The following is a 21,636-nucleotide window of genomic DNA, read 5'->3' as shown; positions in this document are numbered from 1 at the left end:
CCAAGCCCTTCCCTAGGATGAGTTCTGCTAACTCCAAAGTTACCTACGCATTGCCCGATTTTTTCACTTTCAGTCTTACTACTGGGATAGTTCATAGTTCCTTCTTTCAAAATTAGTTTCTTCAAACTTCGTATTTTCTTTTTAGTAATAACAATCATCTTTGCATTTTCTGACAAGCACGTGAAGATACCTTAAGATCTATATGACTTAAGACACTGTTAAAAGCTGACTTTGATTGGCTGTGGGTATTTAGACCCTATGTCTTCTTTTGGGAAAGAGGTCTGAGTTACACAAACAATGCTTTTTTGCTTAACCATTCCACAATACAACAGATGCTCACTATGTAGTGAATAAAGACAGACATATGTAAGGTCTTTTAACTTAATTTCTTTTCTCCAAGGGAGCTTTGTTTTACCAAATGGCAGTAATTCTCCCAATCAGTGTAACTGCTTTCCAAAATTAACAGATGCTTCCTGTGCATTCTGTAGTCTAGTCAGTGGGACACTAGTTTACTCAAAATGCAGCTGGATACTGACCTCACAAGTAAAAGCAATATTTAACCTTACCACTATTTGCTCAGATGTGATCACCTAATTTGTGCCAGGTATCTGCTGGGGCCAAGGATACAAAGGTGCTTGTAATCTCTCACAATATTTATTCTTAGAGATATTTTTTTTGGCAGGGGGAGTAGGGGAAGATTAACAAGTGTTAGAACGATGAGTTAGTAGTGCTATGCAGTAGTAAAAGCCCAAGGAAAAGGGTGATTTGTTCTGCTGGATATGTAATAAAATCATACAGTAAATGTTATCTATTACTTTTATTATGCTATGAACAGCATATGTCAGGAGACATGTTATGGAAGGGACGGGGGACACAAATATACAAAAATTAACTGCCTCATTCACTCTTTCAATAAATTTTTACTAAGCAGCTATTATGTGTCAGGTATAATAGGTACTGTGAATAAAGCAATGTAACATAACCAAGTAATGCCAACTCATGCAGGCAGTATTTTAGGAGAGATTCATGATCAAATAGATAACATACTAAAGGGAACAGCAAGTTTGACAAAGAAAATTAGAACTGGACAAATGGATAGAGAGAAACAGAATGGATGTGGGGGTATTTCTGATACTTTTCCTACATTTGAAGGGGAGATTGACACAAAAGATTGACATCTGAGTTAAGTTTAGAGGGATGAGAAATAGCATCATCCTTAGGCATAAGACATCTTCATGCATTGTTCAGAAGGGCTTCTTGGGCAGTGGAACAAAGCTACGGAAGGGAATGGGGTGTTTAGGAATGTGGTCATTTTTTGTTTGTTTTTTTGGTTTTGGTACCGAAGATTGAATCCAGCTACACTTTGCCCCTAAATTTTTATTTTGAGACAGGGTCTTGCTAAATTGCTGAGGCTAGTCTGGATGGAACCTGCAATACTCCTGCCACAGCCTCCCAAATTACTGGGATTACAGGCATGCACTACCATGCCTGGTGTAGTTAGTTTATGTAATAAGTTTCTGGTAAATGCATAATAAGATTATGAGATTGGGATGGCAGAGTGTAGCCAGGCCATAAAAAATTCTAACTACAGAGTTAGAATTTTATTTTCTAGGGACCGGGACACCAAAAGATGCTTAATACAAAGTAATTCTTTAAAAAACAAAAAACAAAACAAAACAAGAATTGTTAGTAGAAAATAGGCAAAAGAAATAGCAGTGGTGCAAGCCTGTAATCTCAGCAGCTCAGGAGGCTGAGGCAGGAGGACTGTGAGTTCAAAGTCAGCCTCAGTAACGTAGCAAGGCCTTAAGCAACTTACTGAGATACTGTCTCTAAATAAAAAATAAAATAAAAAGGGGTGGGGATGTGGCTCAGCGGTAAGCACCTCTGAGTTCAATCCTTGGTACCAAAAAAAAAAAAAAAAAGAAAGAAAGAAAGAAAAAAGAAAAATAAGCAGAGGGCTGTGGAAGTAGCTCTGAGGAAAAACACTTCTTGGCTTAGGCGCTGGGTTCAATTCCCAGGATGGGGACGGCAGGCAGGGATGGGGTGGGGGGCGAGGAGAAAGAGATTTTCACCCAAAAGAATACACAGATGGCACATATTCACATGAAAAGATGTTCAACATCATTAACCATCAAGGAAATGCAAATGAAAGCCACAATGGGATTTCATTACACACCTATCTGAATCTATAAAATAAATAACAGTGACAAACACCAAGTGCTGGCAAGGATGCAAGACACTGGAAAACAGTTTGGCAGTTTCTCATAAAACTAAACATGCAATTACCACACAACCCTCAATTACACTTGTGGACATTTATCCCAGGGAAATGAAAATGTACTGTCACACAAGAATCTGAATACAGATGTTAATTACAGCCTTATTTGTAAGAGTTAAACATTGGAAACCGCCTGGATATCTTTTAACTAGAATAACACAGGGCAATAAAAAGGAAAGAATTATTGATATATACAACTTGGGTAGACCCACAGGGAGTCATGCTGAATGCAAAGAGCCAATCCCAAAAGATTATGTCCCACACGATTCCATTTTTTTTATAACATTTGTTGGTGGTGATGAATCATTCATTATCTTGGCTGTGGAGGTAAATACAAGAACACACACTTGTGATAAAATCAAATAGAACTGAATACATGCACACACATTTGAACAAGAGTACAAACAGAGAAATCAGTGGACTGTATCAATATGAACCCATCATGTCCTGCTGGCCTACACATGGGACACATATGAAAACCTATAAAATCTTACAAGTTTATACCTATAAACTTGCTTAATTTAAGTCTTGATAGGTGTCTTAGGTACAGGATAATGGGATATAAATACCCTTGTTGTGATGTTTTTCTAGGTTTTATAAAATGTTACCATTGAGAGAAACAAACTAAAGTGTACTTAGCTTCCCCTTGTGTTATTTTCACTGCATGTGAATCTATAATTGTATCAACAAATTTTTTTTTAATTAAAAACAATAAACAACCAGATTGTAAATTCTTTCTGAGTACAAACTGCGCTCAGCATCTCTGACTTGTAGGCTATATTTACAAATATTGAGAGCAGCCTGAGATCAGGTCATAATACAAGGTAATTATTGGTTTCTGATATACCTGAGAGGAAATTAAGTTTACTAACTTCCATAAAAGTAAAAAATATACATTTTTAAAAAAATATACATTTTACTATAAATTCTACATACAAGTTACTATGTAAATTCTATGAAATAAAATCTAAAAATCCAGCTATCTCTGAAGTACCTGATGAACTACTAGGGAATAAAATCACCTGAAAAGATCCCCACTGGCAGTTAAAATGTCACTACAAATCTGAGACCTTTGAAATCAACTGTCACTAGGCAGGAGTCTCTGGGCAGCAGAGCCATGGAATCCTGGCAGATTGAGGCCACAGGATTTCACCAGGCCTTCAGAGCAGAATCCCATCATGGTCCCTTTTCCATCCTTTGTTTTAATATGTGAAATGGGGGAAGACAAGAGGCAGCAAGCAAGTGATGTAAGGCTGTGGAACACACCTGTGTCCACACCTGTAGACTAAACACTGCAAGCCTATTTACAGCCTTTAATAAGCAGACTCCTGACCACCAGGCCAACTGGGTAGCTATTTCTGGGTAAATATTAATTTGGATTAAATTGAAAGAAATTATTAAAAATTCATTAAAATTCAGAATTATAGGATATTATTAATCAAATACAGTTTGAGTACTTTCACACACTGGTATCAATTTTTTTCTTTGTGGGGGGGGGGGTCAAAGGATGAAATCCAGGGCACTCTACCACTGAGTTATGTCCCCAGCCTCTTTTATTTTCTTATTTAAAGACAGGGTCTTGCTAAGTTGCTAAGGCTGGCCTCAAACCTGTGATCCTCCTTCGTTGCTGGGACTATACGTGTGCACTACCATGCCTGGCTTGGAAACAAACATTGAGAGCTAAGTAGAGGTCTTATCCAGCTTCTTTTTAGAGAAACCTGTTATAACCAGCACAGTAATTAATTTATGTAAATACAGTGTAAAAATATCCATTGGGGTGTGCACAGAAGGAATTTAAATATGCTTCCTATCATATAGTTGGCAGCCTTTAAAACGACAGAAAACAAGTTCAGCTGAGCCTAGGCAAGAGGTTTATAGGGACAAGTTAAAAGTCACAAAGGGACAAATGATGACTGAACTTTTTCCCTCTTGACCGATGAACTGTGTTAATCCACCTTCACTAAGCCAGTTTGTGTGTCTGATAAGCAGTGGGGAGGGGGTAGGTCACAAGAGGACATCTCAATCAGAAGGAGATTGAGTAATCCTCCTAGGGAACAGGGCCAGTGATGGGCATGTACATCAGCAGTTCCAGCAACAGAGCTAACAGCATCCAGGAACTTCTCTCCACCTATAGCCCAACTGTGTGTGTGCCTTCCGCCAGTGTCCAGGTCTTACCCTCTTATAATTCAAAGTCTCTAGAAAGACTACTTCCTCTAAGAAGTCCTCAGTTCAGTAGTGACAGTGTATCATCTGCCTCTTTGGGGAAAAAAACTCCTAACATTCATTTAAGTCCACATTTTTTCACTAAGATAACAAGGATATTATCTTATTATAAAAGCTCTTTTAACCTTACAAAATTATTTACTTTGGGAATCTATAAATAGTGATTAATCATTAAGGTGTTTTAGAAGTCAAAAAGAACTTGACCGAGTGTGAAATGAGGAACAGAAAGAACAGATAAAAAAGCAATCCTCAGAGTTGGGCACAGTGGTGCATGCCTATAATCCTAGCGGCTGGGGAGGCTGAGGCAGGAGGATTGGGAGTTCAGCAACAGTGAGGCACTAAACAACTCAGTGGGACCCTGTCTCTAAATAAAATACAAAATAGGGCTGAGGATGTGGCTCGGTGGTAGAGTGCCCCTGAGTTCAATCCCCAGTAGCACCCCCCACTCTAAAAAGCAATCCTCATGTAAATCAGTGGGGAAATGGAGAAATGTGAGACATGCATAATCCTTTCCATGTCACTAATGTCCACATGCAACTAGTAATGACAGAAGGCACATTTATCTTGCTTGAGAGGTGACCACCACTAAATGGACCAAATGCAAATATTCCATAATTCAGTTTCCAGCCTTTAAAACACCTGTTGCCCGACCATCAAAATTTTTCCAATCAATGAGCTCTTCTTGCATGAAAAATCTGGGGCCTCTGAAAATGTTACCAGTGTCTAGTCACATCCCTGCAGGTGTCTCTCTTCTTTCCCTCTACATTGTGAACAAACTGGAAACAGGTATATATTCCTCATCATGTCTCCTGGGTAGAAAACTCAGAGAACACTACAAATATTAAATATAATAAAAGAAAATAATGTCAAAACCATGGCTCACAGCAAAGAATAAAATGATCATGCTCTGATTTTAAAACTTGTCTCAGAATCTGAATTCTTGGTATTTTACTCAGTTTATCTGCATTATCTATGTGTCCTTGGCAAGTTTCTTAACTTGATAAAGTTTTTATTTCCTCCTCTGTGAAAGAAAAATTATAAAATCTATCTTACAGGGCAGCAGGAACTAAGGAATACATGCAAGAGCTACTAGCATAACCCTTGGCATACCACAGATATTAAGTAAATAGTAGCTGATGCTATCATATACAAAATCCATGCTATTTGACACAAACAGCATTCCCAATCTTTGGTAGTATCTAGTTGAAAGACTTTTAGTGAGGTGGAGAAAAAACTGGATGGATAGGAAGTCAAACAGTTTGGTCAAGAAAGTTGTGTCAACATATACTAGTGGTAGCATCAGACATTTGTAAACCTAGTTTGGTGGCATGAGGAGACTGAGGCAGGAGCAACACTGAAACCCAAGAGTTTGAGAGACCAGCCTGGGCAACATAGTGAGACACTACTTCTCAAAAAGCAAAAACAAACAAGAAACAAAAATCAGGTGTTGTGGTGCACACCTGGATGACAGGGTAAGATCACTTGAGCCCAGGGGCTCAAGACAAGCCTGAGCAACAGAGCAACACCCTTGTCCCCAAAACGAGACAAAAAAAGGGCTGGTGATGTAGTTCAGTGGTAGAACACCTGCATAACATGAATAAGATCTTGGGTTCAGGTTCTAGCAGCTGGGGTTTGGGGGTTAGGGGATCCGGGAAGAAAAAAGAAAAGAAAAGCAAGAGTCCTCAGAGGTTGGGTATAGTTCAGTGTAGAGCATGTGCTTAGCATGTGCAATGCCATGGAATCAATCTCAGGGGAAAAAAAAGAAAGGGTGTGTGTGTGGGGGGGAAGATACTTGTTTGCTCAAAGTTTAACTAAGCATAGTTTGAATATTCAGCTCCCTGAAATCACCATATAAAACACTGAAGCCACATAATTCTGTGTTCCTGTGCAGCTGTGTGCAGCTCTTCTGCCTGGTAGAAGTAACAATACTTGTTACAACCCAAGAGAAAAGGGTAATGAGGCAAGTAAACCTGGGTCTTTGCAGTGCCTAAGATCCCCTGAGTCTTCTAAACCCTGCTGATTCTCTCTGCAATGCTTCCCCAGCAGGAGAAGAGACAAGACCATGTTGTGAAGCTCCAGGTTGGAACCCTGGTTTTGCAATATCCCATCTCTGTGGTGGGGAAAGCCAATTATTCTTGCAGAGCTTTGGCTTCATCAGCAAGTGAAGAGGCTGGGCTGGATGCTTTGTAATGACCTCTTTAGTTCTAAAATCAAGACATTCTATGAGCATATTCAACCTAAAGCCATTACAAGATATACTTGAGTTTCCAAACTTTTCAAACCAGTTAATTAAAAAAAGGGGGGCCCTATTTATATTACCTTACCCCCAAATTTCTAAAAGACTAAGATTTCTGAAATTTGCCATGAAATAAATCATATCTGGATATGTGAACAAGCTCATCATTGTCGTCCTTTCCTCATCTCTCCCATCACCTAACTGGGGCGGTAGAACAGACTGTGTTTAAGCCTGGGGTTTTTAGTAGAGATATTAAAAGAAAAATTAAGTGGTGAAAAAGCTATTCATTTAAATTGAAATATCTTGTAATCCCTGTGACTCAGGAGGCTGAGGCAGGAGGATCTCAAGTTTAAGATGAGTTTCAGTGCTAGGGATATAGCTCAGTTGTAGAGTGCTTGCCTCACATGCCTAAGGCCCTGGGTTCAATCCCCAGCACCAAAAAAAAAAAAAAAAAAAAAAAAGATCAGCTTCAATAACTTAGTGAGATCTTGTCTCAAAATTTAAAAAATTTTTTATAAAGGCTGGGAATGTTGCTCAGCGGTCAAGTGCGATGAGTTCAATTTTTGGTATAAATGAATAAATAGAAACTCTCTTTACTTCTGACTGCTAATATATTAAAAAACCAACACAGCCAGGCATGGTGGCACATGCCAGTCTGTAATCCCAGTGGTTTAGGAGGCTGAGGCAGGAGGATCCTGTTGTCAAAGCCAACCTCAGTGATTTACCAAGCCCCTAAGCATCTCATCAAGACCCAGTCTCTAAATAAAATATAAAAAAGGACTGGGATTGTGGCTCAGTGGTTAAGCACCCCTGCATTCAATCCCTGGTACAAAAACAAAAAACAACCCATAGCTAGTTGTGGTGGTACAGGCCTGTAATCCCAGTGGATTGGGATGCTGACGCAGGAGGACGGACAGTTCAAAGCCAGTCTCAGCAAAAGCAAGGTGCTAAGCAACTCAGTGAGACCCTGCCTCTAAATAAAATACAAAATAGGACTGGGGATTGTGGCTCAGTGGTAGAGTGCCCCTGAGTTGAATCCCTGGCACGCACCCACCAAAAAAAAAAAAAAAAAAAAAAAAAAAAAAAAAAAAAACCCTAAAGATAAGAGAAAAAGGTACAAATTATTTCTTTTCTACATTGTATCTGCTTTCCTGGACTTGAATTATAGTTGCCAAAAAAATAAAAAATAAAAATTGGAACTATTTTTAAGATTTAAAAAAACCACCCAAACCAAGCTATTCCAAGTGTATTAAAAACCAAATCTTGGGCTGGGATTGTGGCTCAGTGGTAGAGCGCTTACCTCACATGTGCAAAGTACTGGGTTCAATCCTCAGCACTACATAAAATAATAATAATAATAATAATAATAATAAATAAACAAAATAAAATTATTAAAAAAACCCAAATCTATCTGTAATCCCAGTGGCTTGGGAGGCCTATATAGGAGGATCACCAGTTCAAAGCCAACTTCAGCAACAGCAAGGTACTAAGCAACTTAGTGAGACCCTGTCTCTAAATAAAATACAAAATAGGGCTGGGGATATGGCTCAGTGGTTGAGTGCCCCTGAGTTCAATACCCAGGACTGATAAATAAATAAATAAATAAATAAAATCCAAATCTATTCTTTAATTTGTAACATTTCAAATCTAAATATGCCAAGTATTTCCACTGATAGAAATGTCATCAAGAGGCTAACTTAAAAAAAAAAAATGATCTCACTAGAATTTACTGTTTTCAACTAAATCCACATGACCTAAAAGAACAAGCAGTTACACCATTTCAAACACAAAAATGACTAAATGTGTTTGTTTTCCTTTTTTACTTTTATCCAAACATTCGGGGAAACTGATTTTCTTTGTTCAGTGTTTATTATTTCACCTTCCCTGCAGCAGAAACCAAAATACTTTATAAATGGGACAATCTGTTAAACAGACCCTTGAAGATTAGGGCTCAAGACCACTAATCCTGTACATTTCCACCATCGTCCATTTCCATGAAGTCACTTTAACAACACCACTCATTTATGTATAAGAGGGTATAACAACACCCAATACAGCTTTACTCCAATTCGCACTTGCTTAGAACAAAAAGAGATCTATAACATATGCAAACCAGCAAGGCTGAGAAATCTGGGAAAGAGAGCTGCAGAAGACAGCCGTTTTTCCTGGAAATACTATCATGGTACTTTACCACCCCATTGCTAGTCTGTTTGGCCACCCCTGTTTTTACATCTACAATGACACATTATCTGTGCCCAATGTCAAAACTACTTACAAACACATTTGTTTTTCCTACAAAGATCTACAAATACAATTAAACCAAACCACCAAAGTAGTTTTTCCATACCACCCAGAAGACACTAGGCAGTTCCATTCTTGAACTTAACTTTGAAACTCATACTTTTTAAAAATTAGTACTTCCCACACCCAAAATGTGTTATTTTGCAAACTGCTCTTTGTACCTAATATAGCTTCAAAAAAGTATTAAAATAAATAAATTGATATACAGATGTCTAGTTTTCTTTTTTAATGCAAAATCCCTTCTCTAAATACCAAATTTATCTATGCAATTCCAGGAAAAGATGATGCATTTAAAAGAAATGTCTAAAGAACATAGAAAGTTTACAAAAGTAATTTACAAGCACAGGCATTACTCAGGAATACCTGATATATGAATATCAAACAGGAGCCTAGGCCCGGAATTCCCCTGAGCCACCTGGAAAATTTTCCAGTCAAAGGTCATCTTCCCCACCTTCATCTGTTCTGTTCCCCATTAGTACTTCCCTCCTCAACACACTAACCTTTTCCAGCATTGCAGAGTCATAAAATCTATTTCTTTTATTGCTATTACATTATTGATAGAGTCTCATTTCCTATCACTTTCTGTTGCGTTTTTCACATAGAAGGCTAGAACCCAACTCCTATTCACTGTTTTGTTTTTTATTTACTGTCAAAATGCATCCTGATTTCCAAACATCCTAATTTTAATCCATTCACAGATTGGTCAATTGTCCGATTATCTTTATGTATCAGGTGCTTATCAGAATTGCAAATGCTTAGGAGTGGCCCTTTGGTCACCCTTGCCTCATCTGCCTTTCCCCAAAAAGTTCATACTGGGACTATTTCTTCAGCAAATAAGTAAGATTTCCATTTTTCAAAGCAGTTTCTGTCTCACTACTGTAATTAATTCTAATTTTATGAAAAAAAATCATCATATCCTTGGCCAAATTATAAGATTAAAAATTTAAAAATTTAATAAGAACCCAGCAATGGAAAACTTATCAATTAGCTATGAAGATAACAATGCCACCTCCCTGCCACCCCCACTTAAATGTGAAAATTTCATCTACCTCAAAAAATGCACTGTTACCAATCAGGACAGAAGATGTATGTATGTACACTCACACACACACTCTTTTAACTCTGCCCACAAATACACCTCTAGTTGCACAAAGCGACACTCTGGCATATAAAAATAAATATCTGATAAAATATCATTTATCTGCTTTGGCAGGAAATAATACTGAAGCCATAGAGCTGGCTAAATACTATAATTTAACTAATTAATAATATTTAAAAGGAAAAAAAGAGATGCTTTATTGACAAGAAATAAAACTAGAGGCCTCTAGCTGCAGTTTCCGGGTAAGTGTATAAACAAGCAGATTTGCCAAAACTGTGTGGCTATGATTCTAACACAAGAAACAAAAAGTTAAAGAGGCATACAAATTTTTGATATTTCCTGAGCTGATGCTGAAAATAACTTAACAGGAAAGGGCTGCTGTTGAGATATATTTGTCCCAACCCCCACCTCTTTGCTGTGTATAATCTTATCTGTGCTGTGACAACATCGAGAAATTGCTCATTAGGGCTCTCAACTTATCCTTCAAACATTATATTAAAATCCAACAATACCACCAGATGGTAAACGCAACCAGAGAGAGATGTCTTCTAGACCAGGTCTGATGATTAAAGTACAAATGCCCTAACAGGATTGGACATGCTGGTAATGCCATTTGGCAGCACTTCAAGCCCAGGCTCATTTGTAACAGAGAGAGAAACACTTGGTTCTTTCCTTCATCAGAGATAAGAGTATGCAGGTCAATGAAAAAGAAATGATTCTGAGATTTAGTTATTTTAAATTCTGTTTCTTAAAGAAGACCAAAAGATAAATGCAAACCTGTGGAAGGATGGGGACTTCTGGGCACAGTTTCAAGGAACAGCAATCCACATTTCTGATTCAACTTCCTCTCTCCGTGTGCTCTGCTTTCTCCCCCAAGAGCACCACTAAAGTGCTCTTACCACAGTTAAAAAACAGCCTAAGTGCCAAGCCTAATCCCATCCATTTTAAAAGCCTTGATTCAAGTGTCACTACCCTCTGTAAGGCTTTCTTTTATACCCTGTTCCAGTGTACAACTCACATAAGTACAACTCGGAGAAAGCTTGGATTTATAAAACCCCAGTGTGTTATAACAGATGCCTTACTGGGAGTAGACTCCCTTTCTCACCTTTGAATGTATAGTGCTTGACACCTGGTCACTATCTTTAAAATAAATAAGCCGAGTGCTTGCTAGGTTACTCAGGAAACCTAATTACCATACTTTTTCTTCGAAGTGCTTAGCACAAAACACAGGAAAAACCTGGAATGTTTCCAGGAAAAGTTTTTTTTTCTCTACCAAGTCAAGAAATCTGCCTCAATTTCAAAAGAAAAATTCTAACATTTGGACATTATTATTTTGCTGATTTGTCTATCCACCTTTAATATCAACCACTCAAAGTTTAGGAACCTTCCTATGAAAATCAAACTCCCTGAAATAAAAGTGGTAGTAAACGAAAACTCCTCACCTGCACACCAATAAACTAGAAATGTCCATTGCTTGCTAGGTATTTCAGTTTTATGATATTTGAAACATTTGGGGGAAGAGGTCTCATAAATATATAGCACAGTGGAATACTCCAGAGAGCTCACAATCTGACTTCCAACAAAACTGCCTCTGAGACCCTAGCGCAGTGACCAAATGATACACTATCTGGAAACACCCATTGCTTCTCCAGCCATGAGACCGCCCCTTCGACTCCTTTCACCTTCAGATGGGGCTGTTAGTCCTTCCCCACTCTGGGCTTCTGGATACATCTGCTTTACCCCACCCAAAGTCCTCCCCCATTTCTTCTTCTCACTCTTGTCTAGGGTCAGAAATTTAATTAGCAGAACTTTTTAGTCAGCAAAGGAGAAGTGGGAAGGAAAGAGAGAAGGGCTCTGGATTATAAAAGAAAAGGAGGTAAAGAAATCCTTTGCTTACTAGTTTCCAACCACCCCACCCTTCCTTCTCCTTATCACTCCCCAAGCCTTAACAATCTTCTCCAGCAAGCCCAGCCCCCAATTTCCTCATTCTTCTTTAGTCACCTCACCCTTTGGGCAAACCCTGCTGCCTCAGACCTGTGGATCTGTCCTCTGAGATGTCAGGTGCTCACTCCATCCTGGCCAGCACTCCAGACTCAGCCCCAGCCTGCATCACACTGCAGCACACAAAAGGGCCAAGAAAATTCCCCCGGGGGCAGACTCTGACAGTGAAGATTAATATAACCTGGGGCTAAACTGGGACCTTCACCACCATTTCCAAAACTTTATTCCGGAAATACACTGTCTCTAATTGACATGAGTTTTTAGAATACCAACAAATTTAGAACTGGGGACTCACTACCATTATTCCTAATAAAAGATAAGCTGTTGGATTTATGACACATCTATATTTTAAAGACAATGACCCAACCTTGCCAAATGTCTGTTTACTCATCCAGAATTATTATTTTTTTAAATATGTAGCTAGTGATTCTTTGATCCAGCACCCTAGGCAAGACCTAGACTCTCCTCCTCAAAGGCTGAGAAAATGTTAGAGATACTCTGCCAATGACTATAGCATAAAAATCTTATGAAAAAATGGAAATGAACCCTGTTAAGATTTTAGAATTCCAGGCAGCAATGTTGGATTTTGGATTAATTATTGCAAGGCACAGGTCTATGTTTACAGCACCCAGACTTCTATACAGGATTCCCATTTGAATCATTTTCTGCTCACCTAAAATATATGCCCTGCATATATTTATTTTATTTTCAGGTGTCCTCCTTATGAAGACTTGGATTTGGCTTTCTCTTGATTATTCAATGTTGTTCACAAAAGGAAAGATCTCCCAGGCAATACTGCTGAATGAAGGCTTTTGATTCAGCTGGCACATTTTAGAAGTCTCAAAATCTGTTTAGGGCTCCCTGCTCCAGGCCTAAACAAGAACCTCTTGGGAAGCAAAATTCAAAAGCAGAGCTCTCTCACACTTTACCAGGCTGCCTGCAACCTGTCCAAAACCGCCCTCAGTGTCCTTCGGCCTCCAGAAAGACCCCCCCCCCCCCCCTATGAATGAATGCCTGCCCAATTGCACTGGCTGGCAGTGTATACTCACCCCTTCAACCTGGTTCCCCCCAATTCAGCAGCAAGGCCCTAAGCCAGGCCTTGAAATAAGAAGCAAGCCGGTCAAAGAACAAGTTTCAGAAGTGAAGAACCTGTGTCACAGCTAAAGCTAAGCCCTTGAGACTTAAACCCAAGGGCCCACAGGACACTTATCCCAAGGGCCAAACCTCCAATTTCAAGAAAGAAGTTTAGCTCAGCCAAGAGTAACAGTATATGTGGAGAGCAGGTTAGGCTCAGGTGAGTCACTCTGTGAGTACAGAACAGTAGTTTTCAGGTTGTGCTTGAACCTTGATTACTCCATTTTGTAAAGCAGTAGTTTGCCATAAGCTACTCCATTTTGAGTTTAAGTGCTAAGGTGGAATGACCCTACACTTTGTACAAGTGAACAACCATCATCTGCCTGGCACAATCATAAGGAATAAACTATAAGTAAATTAACTGTGCTAATAAGAATGACCACCCGTGAACTCATGGATGCATGGATGTACCAAACTCAAATTGGATTAACCAGGCCCGTGAGCTTATTGATCACACCAGTGCACCAAATGATGCAACTCCCTCATTAGAGACCCACAAATGGATGTTCTTCACATCCTGAGAACAGACATAGTGGCAATGGGACCCTATCACCTAGTCACCCATCACAAGTCTTGCCCAGGAAAATCACCACAGTGACAATCTCCGAATCTCTGTCCTTGGGTTTTGGGAGAGTATGACTTCTCCTGTGGGTGATGACCACATAAGTCCCACTATACTATGAAACTGCCCACCTCCAGATCTTGTCCTAGAATAAGTTCCTGCTTTGACAGCTCTGCACCCTGAGCAAGTTCTTTGGCTGCTTTCTAATCTTGCCTGACCACCTACAGTAACTCTGCTCTCTGCCTTTGCTCCCTTTCAGCCTTCTGAACTCCTATAGCTGCCTTAACCCTTTTCTTAGCCTTTCTGTAACCTATAAATATAAAATTGTGTGAAGTGTAATATGTGACTTGAGTGTTACAGATACTAGAAATTAAGACTGGAATAAAGAAACCTGTGATTGCCAGGCTTATGATTTCCAAGTGACCCACAAGTATTCAGTGAACTACCACTGATGAAAGTGGTGTAGCCTATGAATTTATTGTTATTCAATTAATTCTGATATTGTGGAAAGGCACAAATGTGTTTGGTCTATGTTAATGATGGAGCACACTCAGGACAGTATATCTTAAAGAAACCAATAAAATTCATGACATACGCACATACACATATGGAAATGCATGTTAAGAGAGGCCAATACCAAAAAAAAATTGCCCTGTAGAGAAAACATCAAGCATGAAAAAAGAGAAAAATTTAAAATAGATGGATAATTAACATCAGTTCTCTGTTGAAATATTTATGCCAAGAAAGAAGCTTTTGCCTAGGTACCAATGTGTGGGGAGTAGACTAATGTGAAAGCACAATCAAGCAAAAATGGGGTTAGATGAGAGAAAAATTAAGCAAGGGAGGTGAGGAGCTTTTCACTGGTAAAAGGAGAAAATAGAGGATGACCGGTAAAGAAATTAACACAAGAAAAGCATCTGGAAGTTGAAGCAACTAAAAACACTTCCATGATACACTGACTTGCTTGACAATTCAATATGTTTGATTCACAAGCTAATGATCCCCCCTCCCCTTTATTAGCCCCCATGTGCTGGGTGGGATAGTCTTCCTATAAAAAGTAACACTTTAGGAGCTGAGTATTTACTCAAAAACCTGATGTTGGTGGCCTAAGAATAATGTGAAGACCTCAAAAGGGTCTGTGCTAGTCAACTTTTTGTCACTATGACCCAAAGATCTAACAAGAACAACTTAGAGGAGAAAAAGTTTATTTTGACCTCTCAGTTCATGATCAGCCAGTTCTTTCTCTCTGGGCTAGAGGTGAGGCAGAACATCATAACAAAAGGGCGTAGTGGAAGAAAGCTGCCCCGCTCCTGGAGGTCAGGAAGCAGAGGGGCAGTAAGGGGTCAGGGGCTACAGGGAAGAGGAACCTTTCTGGGACACACCTCAGTGACCCATTTCTTCCAGCCATACCCCACCTGCCAACAGTTGACCATCAGTCAGGCCATTCAAAATAGAATGGGCTGATTAGGTTACAGTTCTCATGACCCTTGTCATCTCACCACTGAATATTCCTGCTTAACACAGGAGCTTTGGGGGGCGGAGGGACACCTCACATCCAAACTAAAACAGTCTGTTTTTTGTTAAACACAAATTGAACACTTATTTCCTTTGTCTCTTTTTTTATTCGTTTTCTCCTACTGCCATCCCAGGTCTCCTGATCACTGGACTCCTTGCTTGGCCTCATGGAAGATAAAAAGATATGACTAGAACCCTTCATGGAACTTAAAACTGAATGCGGAACATCAGACATACCAATAAAAAAATTATACCATAAGATAGACTCAGGTAAAGGTTATACGCTATAAGAATATCATAGCATAACTGAGGGTTCAGAATGGAAATCACACTTCCCATTAAGTAACTGTAGCTTTATGAAGTCAATGAGCTGAACCATCAAGGTTGGGCACAACTTTAGTAAGAAGGATAAAGTAGGTATTCCAAAGTTAGGAAGTGCATACACAAAAGTGAGAAAGAAAGACTAGTTATGGGTTTCCTGCATTCTCCCTAGGTTTGAGATTGGCAATTAGCCTTCAACAAGCAGAATAAGTAATCCTCAAAGAGCTATAACTTCTGCAAATACAGAGGTTTCATCTCTGAATATGCCCTGACAAGGACATCACAGGTCAATCAATGGATTTCAGTAACTTCAGATTCCCTATATTTAGCAAATAATCTTCACTGAATTAACCAATTTTCCGCCCTTGGTTCCCTGCTGTGACTTCCCTGCTACATCTTCTGAGCTGATGTTTGCAGGCTCTAGGAACTCTCTCTTCCAGGCCATCCTGGTAGTACTACATGGTTATTTAAATTCTTTGAATGAACTACTAAATAAGTTACCCACTACAAACCTGCAACACAAATACCCATTCCTTCTCTATGATATAAGGAGGCTGCACATGGAAATACATATACTTTCTAGATCAGTCCCTTCCTAAGTGATTTTCCCCACTGCATTCCTACTCATGGGGTTGCTGAAGGTTAACTACAATAATGAGTGCAAAAGTGCAACGTTACCTGAAACGCTGATGTCTGGGTCCAAGTTGCCACTGGCCATCTGGAGCTTCATATGGTTCTTCTACCTCATACACATTTGCATCAGTGTCCTCCCCACTGCAGGAATCCTGCCATTCCAACTCTCGAGTTTTCCCTACAGCCATAATAAATGGCAAATTTTCGTACTCTGGTATTTCCTCATAATGGCGTATATTTTCATATTCTGGAGCACAGCTGTTTGTAAGAGACCTGCAAACCACCTGACACGATGACTCCTTGGAGAGCATTTGGTCATCTAAAGACTCAGCTCTCAGACCATTAGCTGTGCTGGTCTGGCCCCGTGACTTCTTCCTCTTCTTTTGAGATTCCAGGCTGTAATTGTCTGCAGAATATGCCTTGATGGGTTTACTTCTCTTCTCTTCTCCCACCATGAGGTCATGCCAGTCACTTTCAGTCCCTTTCTGCTCCCCACAACTGCCTGTGTTTGTCTCTCCGAGCTGGCTACTCTTGGACCCAAACTTCTGAAAATCACTCTTCATGAAAGAGATGGACAGTTTCATATTGAGCCACTTCTTAAGAGAGGTTTTCTTTGGAGAATCTTTACAAGGCTTAGTGCACCTGTCCATATCCACAGCAGATAATGATTTTGCTCTAGGCTTGGTGAGGGCAGTGGGAGGCTCACTATGTGAGGATGTAGTAACAGACTTTAAGGATTCTGGGTTCCCTAAAAAGGGTAAAATAGGATGAGGTAATTTCCACACAGGCTTTTCTGAAGTTCGTTTAGGCATGTCAAAGGGGGATGACATACCATGGTTTGAGGCACACAAATGATTTCTTTCTAGAACCTTCTCTGAATTTTTTTCTTCATTTGAGGGATATGAACTTTTCTCCACAAGTTCCTCTGAGGCAGCCTTTTTAAGTACTCCTGCAGCAGGCAAGCTGTGTCTTTGAGGTTTTCTGGGGACAATTTTTGAGGAACTTTCCTCTTTTACTATAGATTCCTTTTGCATTTGAGGGACAGACACTCCCAAGTTACAGGCAGTAGGCAGATGTTCATTGTACGTTAATTTGAGTTGCTTTGGCAGGCTCAAAGATAGAGTACTGCATCTTATAAAACTCGTCCCTTGGTCCGTGGCAAGTGCCATGCTAGCACCGTCTACTGATGTACCATCAGAACTCAAATTAGGGTCTGTATCTAAAGAAGGTGCCACTTTTTCAGAGGAAGATGTTTCCTGACACATGGCTTGTGAATTGATTAAATCTTGACTGTCATCGTTGGAGTTGCTATTCAGTTCACTATTATTTCCTGGTTTCACTTTGTCCACCTGTTCTTGGTTACACAAAACATCCTGATGAAGAATACTGACTTTGTTGTTCTTCAAACTGTCCTCAATAAGACAAGACGAGCTGTTGTTGAAATTCTCTGGTTCTTCAGTACTTTCACTAGGAGTGTCTATATACTTTTGGCGTAACAGGCGAGCAGGACGTGTCTTTCTGGGCTTGGGAGTTGGAAATCTGGGGGTACACGGTACTAAATGAATTTCTAAGGGACCAAGGTCTTCTACTTCTGTTTTCTTACTAACTCCATCTGAAGATATAAAAGTATTCCTTTTACCATTTTCTAGAGCTTCTTGATCAGATGAATGAAAGTGACTATTGCTTTTTTCACTGCTGTCCTGACAAGTTTCAGGACTTTGAAACTCATCCCTAGGAAGCTGTACGTGGCAGTTGTGATGAACAGGAAGTTTTACAAAGCTCGACAGAGAAGGTGACAAATCTGCAAGTTCAATTCTGAATTGTCTGTTGGAATTACAGCCACCATTCCTTTCTGGGTTGTCTGTGGATCTGTGCTTCTTCAGGGAACTTACAGGTGACATCTGTTGTGTTAAAACATCTTTGAGCTTTCCTTCTAGGATGCTTGCCTTTAAAACTACCCCACTCTGGTTCTTGTGTTTTTCACCACGAGAATCCCACCTACTCTTGGTTTTTATAGTCAAAGAGGACTCATCAATTTTACTATTTTGTAAATTTTCTTTCATTTCTAGGGGCTCTAAAACAAGCTGCTTTACATATGAATCTTCTCTATTCCCAAGCTTATGGACACACTCAGACCTGCAGGAACATATTGGTAAAATATAATCACTGCTCTGATCCTCAACATTTTTGCAATTAAAGTTGTCAGTGCTTTCAGGTAATTCCAGTTTATGCTCCTCCAGGTTCACAAAGATTGTTCCTGATGATGACTGCCCAATGTCTCGACCAGGTGAGCTCTTCAGAACTTTCGGTTTCGGTGCGATTGCCGGTTTGGTTTTCTTTGTTGATTGTGGACCACTAGCAATCACAATGTCAGGTTTAGGTGCAACGGGTGGAGGAGATGGCTTATTATTTGCTACCACAAACTTTGGCTTGGGGGCCACTGGTGGCTTCTTGATCTCTAGAAAGAAAAGAGTATAATTAAATCATAAAATAACCAAAGCATGAGACAATAGAGGATTATGTTGGATAATACTTTTACTTCTATGAATGTACATGTTAGTAGGCAGATTATATCACATTATGTAGAGTCAACATTACTTTTGAAGATTCCTTAAATTTCTAGCATATGTAGCTTTGGTATGTTGTATATTATTTAGTAGGTCCAATGCAGTTTTTCCTTCAATGTTGACACTAAATAAAATAATTGATTTCTTCTGTTAGAACCTATACACTAGTTTTCAGTTCATTTGCTGAGTGCTAAAAATTAAATTTGCCTACAGAATTCAACTCTTTAAGTTTCTCATATAAATAAGCCATAGTGTCTTTCCACCTTCATTTCATCAAGAATCTTTTTAGACTCTTCAGCAAATAGAAATCCCCAAACAATTTTAAATAAGAATACAGATATCAGAAATTTCTACCCTTAAAAAATGAAAATGAATTCTTTGGTATTATTTAAACTCATAATAAAGCTGACATTTCTCAGTACAGGTGTTACCAGTCGGGCATTTTCATTATATTCCTCTTGGAGCTTTGTTTTTTAAATATCCAGACATCATTTAGAGTCTCTGATGGTAGAGCTTGGACATCTGTATTTCTTCTCTATTTCATACGTGATTATGTTGTTCATTCTTCTTCTTCTTTTTCTTTTTTAGTTGTAGATGGGCACATACCTTTATTTATTAATTTTTATGGGGTGCTGGGGATCGAAACCAGTGCCTCACACCTGCCAGGCAAGCACTCTGTCACTGAGCCACAATCCCAGCCCTGTTGTTTGTTCTTTGTTAATAACCACTATTCTATTGCATTTTAAAAATGACCACAAGTTCTAGTGTAGCAATTCTTCCTCAACATTCCAGATAAAGTATTTAATTATCACCTATTATAAAATGCTGGATTTGTGTAGACCTGTTCCTGGCATATAGGAACTTGATAACAGCTTTACACAAAAGACCTATTAAATAAAAAGGTATATAAAGACTGTATATCTGTATTTCTTAATTTTTTAAAATATCTCCCACATAAACTGTCACTTATCAACCATATTTACCCAAGGAAACCTGAGGTGAAACATGTTTTATCTTGTACTTCTTATAATTATGCCTGTTCCTTTACCAGGATCTAATGCTTAATAAAAACCTTACTTATTAGGGAAAAAAAATGTTTTCTCAAATATCTGTTGCACAGAACTACTGGACATTGTTAATTTACTTGAACACACTGAGGCTTTGATATTTCATTTTGTGTTGATTTTCTTTTCAACAAAGGAAATTAGTCACAACGTTTGGAAAAATATTACATGGAACTAAGTTAAAAAAAAAAAAAAAAAGTAGGGTACTCTACTTCCTTTTCCCAACCAGGAAAGAAATTCCCAAACCTCTAATACTATATGCACAACCAAGATTATACAATAACAGGTATCTTCTCATCCAATTTCTTGATATAATATTATCAAAATTAAGGAGGATAATGAATTTTCAAAATAATGAAAAATTCTACAGAGAGGATGGGGGTGTGTTTGCAATCCGAGACTGGGAGGCTGAAACAAAAGGATCTCATGTTCAAGGACAGCCTAGTCAACTTTGTGAAACCCTGTCTCAAAATAAATATAAAAACGGCTGGGGATATAGCTCTGTGGTAAAGCACCCCCAGGTTTGATCCCTAGTAAAGCAAATTCCCAAAGTAGCCAATTTTCCTTTATTTGTTCAATAAGCATGTTATTATTCTTGAGGGTTTTTAAGGCAGAAAATAATTTTGCAAAACCCTTCAAAGTCTAGTGATAATGCTGACTGGTCTATTAAACTGTCAATCAATCAAGTTAAATCTTCAGAGAAAGTGTGAATTCCATAGGACTTTTCCCAACCTCCTATTTAAAAAGAAACAGACTGTCATGTTGATTTCATTTCTGTCATCCTTGAAACATCCTACCTCTGGGATTTTTGATAGAATTCAAAAAATCATTTTACAAGATGAAAAGAGTTCTGGAGATGAGGCTACCCAACAATGTACTTAACATTTATTTCTGAATTGTATACTTATGAATGGTTATGATGATAAATTTATGTGTATTTTACCACAATTTAAAAAATAATCTCTTCTAATTCATCTTTTACTTTTTGACCTTTACAGCCTTGTGAGAAGTTTCAGTGTAATTAACCAACCATTTTTGCTTTTTAGTTGAATCATTCTTTTAAAAAATCTCTGGTACCAATTTCAGTCTTTTCTTTGAGTCTTCTTCCAAGAGACATAAATTCTTATTCTCTCTTGGTGTCATAGAAATTAAATCAACCACATATGAGCTGAGCTTGATTTCCAAAAGTAGAGCTCAGCATTATGCTCCTTAAGCCCTTAATATATACCCACTGAATTAAGCAAATACCTGTGAACTTGGGCTTAGCATTGTTGGTTACCTGTGTATTAAAGGGAGTCAATAATGTAACTCAGGAACTGGCTGACCTAATTGTGTGCTTTTGCAGAACTGGCTGCCTCAGTTTCCCTACTTTTAAGTGGGTGACTTGAAAGATCTATGAAGATTGTACTTCATAGATATCTACTTTGGAGAACGCTGATATGCTGTAGCCTCTTTGTCCCGTGTTATTTTTCTTCAGTACACCTTTGTCTGTCTTTGCCACTAGAAGGCAAGCTACAGCAGGTTGCTACTTTCTCTTAGCTAACACATAAATATACTCATTATTATGTCTCAGTGACAGGAAATTCCTTAAAAAATAATCAATATTCGTTTTAACCTCATATGATAGTTTGAAAAGTAAGTACAATAACCAATAGGATTAGTGAATAATTCCTTAAAATGATTAATATAAACAAAGGTTCAA

At 38.7% G+C, this 21,636-nt stretch overlaps 1 protein-coding gene across 1 annotated transcript in view; it reads right to left on the bottom strand.

Annotated features, from left to right (window-relative positions):
• Fgd6 (FYVE, RhoGEF and PH domain containing 6) overlaps positions 1–21,636 on the bottom strand; it is a 112,162-nt gene that overhangs the window by 87,795 nt on the left and 2,731 nt on the right. Inside the window, exon 2 of the mRNA XM_026397582.2 lies at positions 16,349–18,761. Within this exon, the coding sequence (XP_026253367.2) occupies positions 16,349–18,761 (2,413 nt within the window). The remainder of the gene's footprint in view (positions 1–16,348; positions 18,762–21,636) is intronic.

This window comes from Urocitellus parryii, chromosome 5 (genome assembly GCF_045843805.1).
Source record: "Urocitellus parryii isolate mUroPar1 chromosome 5, mUroPar1.hap1, whole genome shotgun sequence".
Classification (NCBI taxonomy): domain Eukaryota; kingdom Metazoa; phylum Chordata; class Mammalia; order Rodentia; family Sciuridae; genus Urocitellus; species Urocitellus parryii.
The sequence above is the reverse complement of the archived record's forward strand: the minus strand, read 5'-3'. Positions and strand labels throughout refer to the sequence as shown.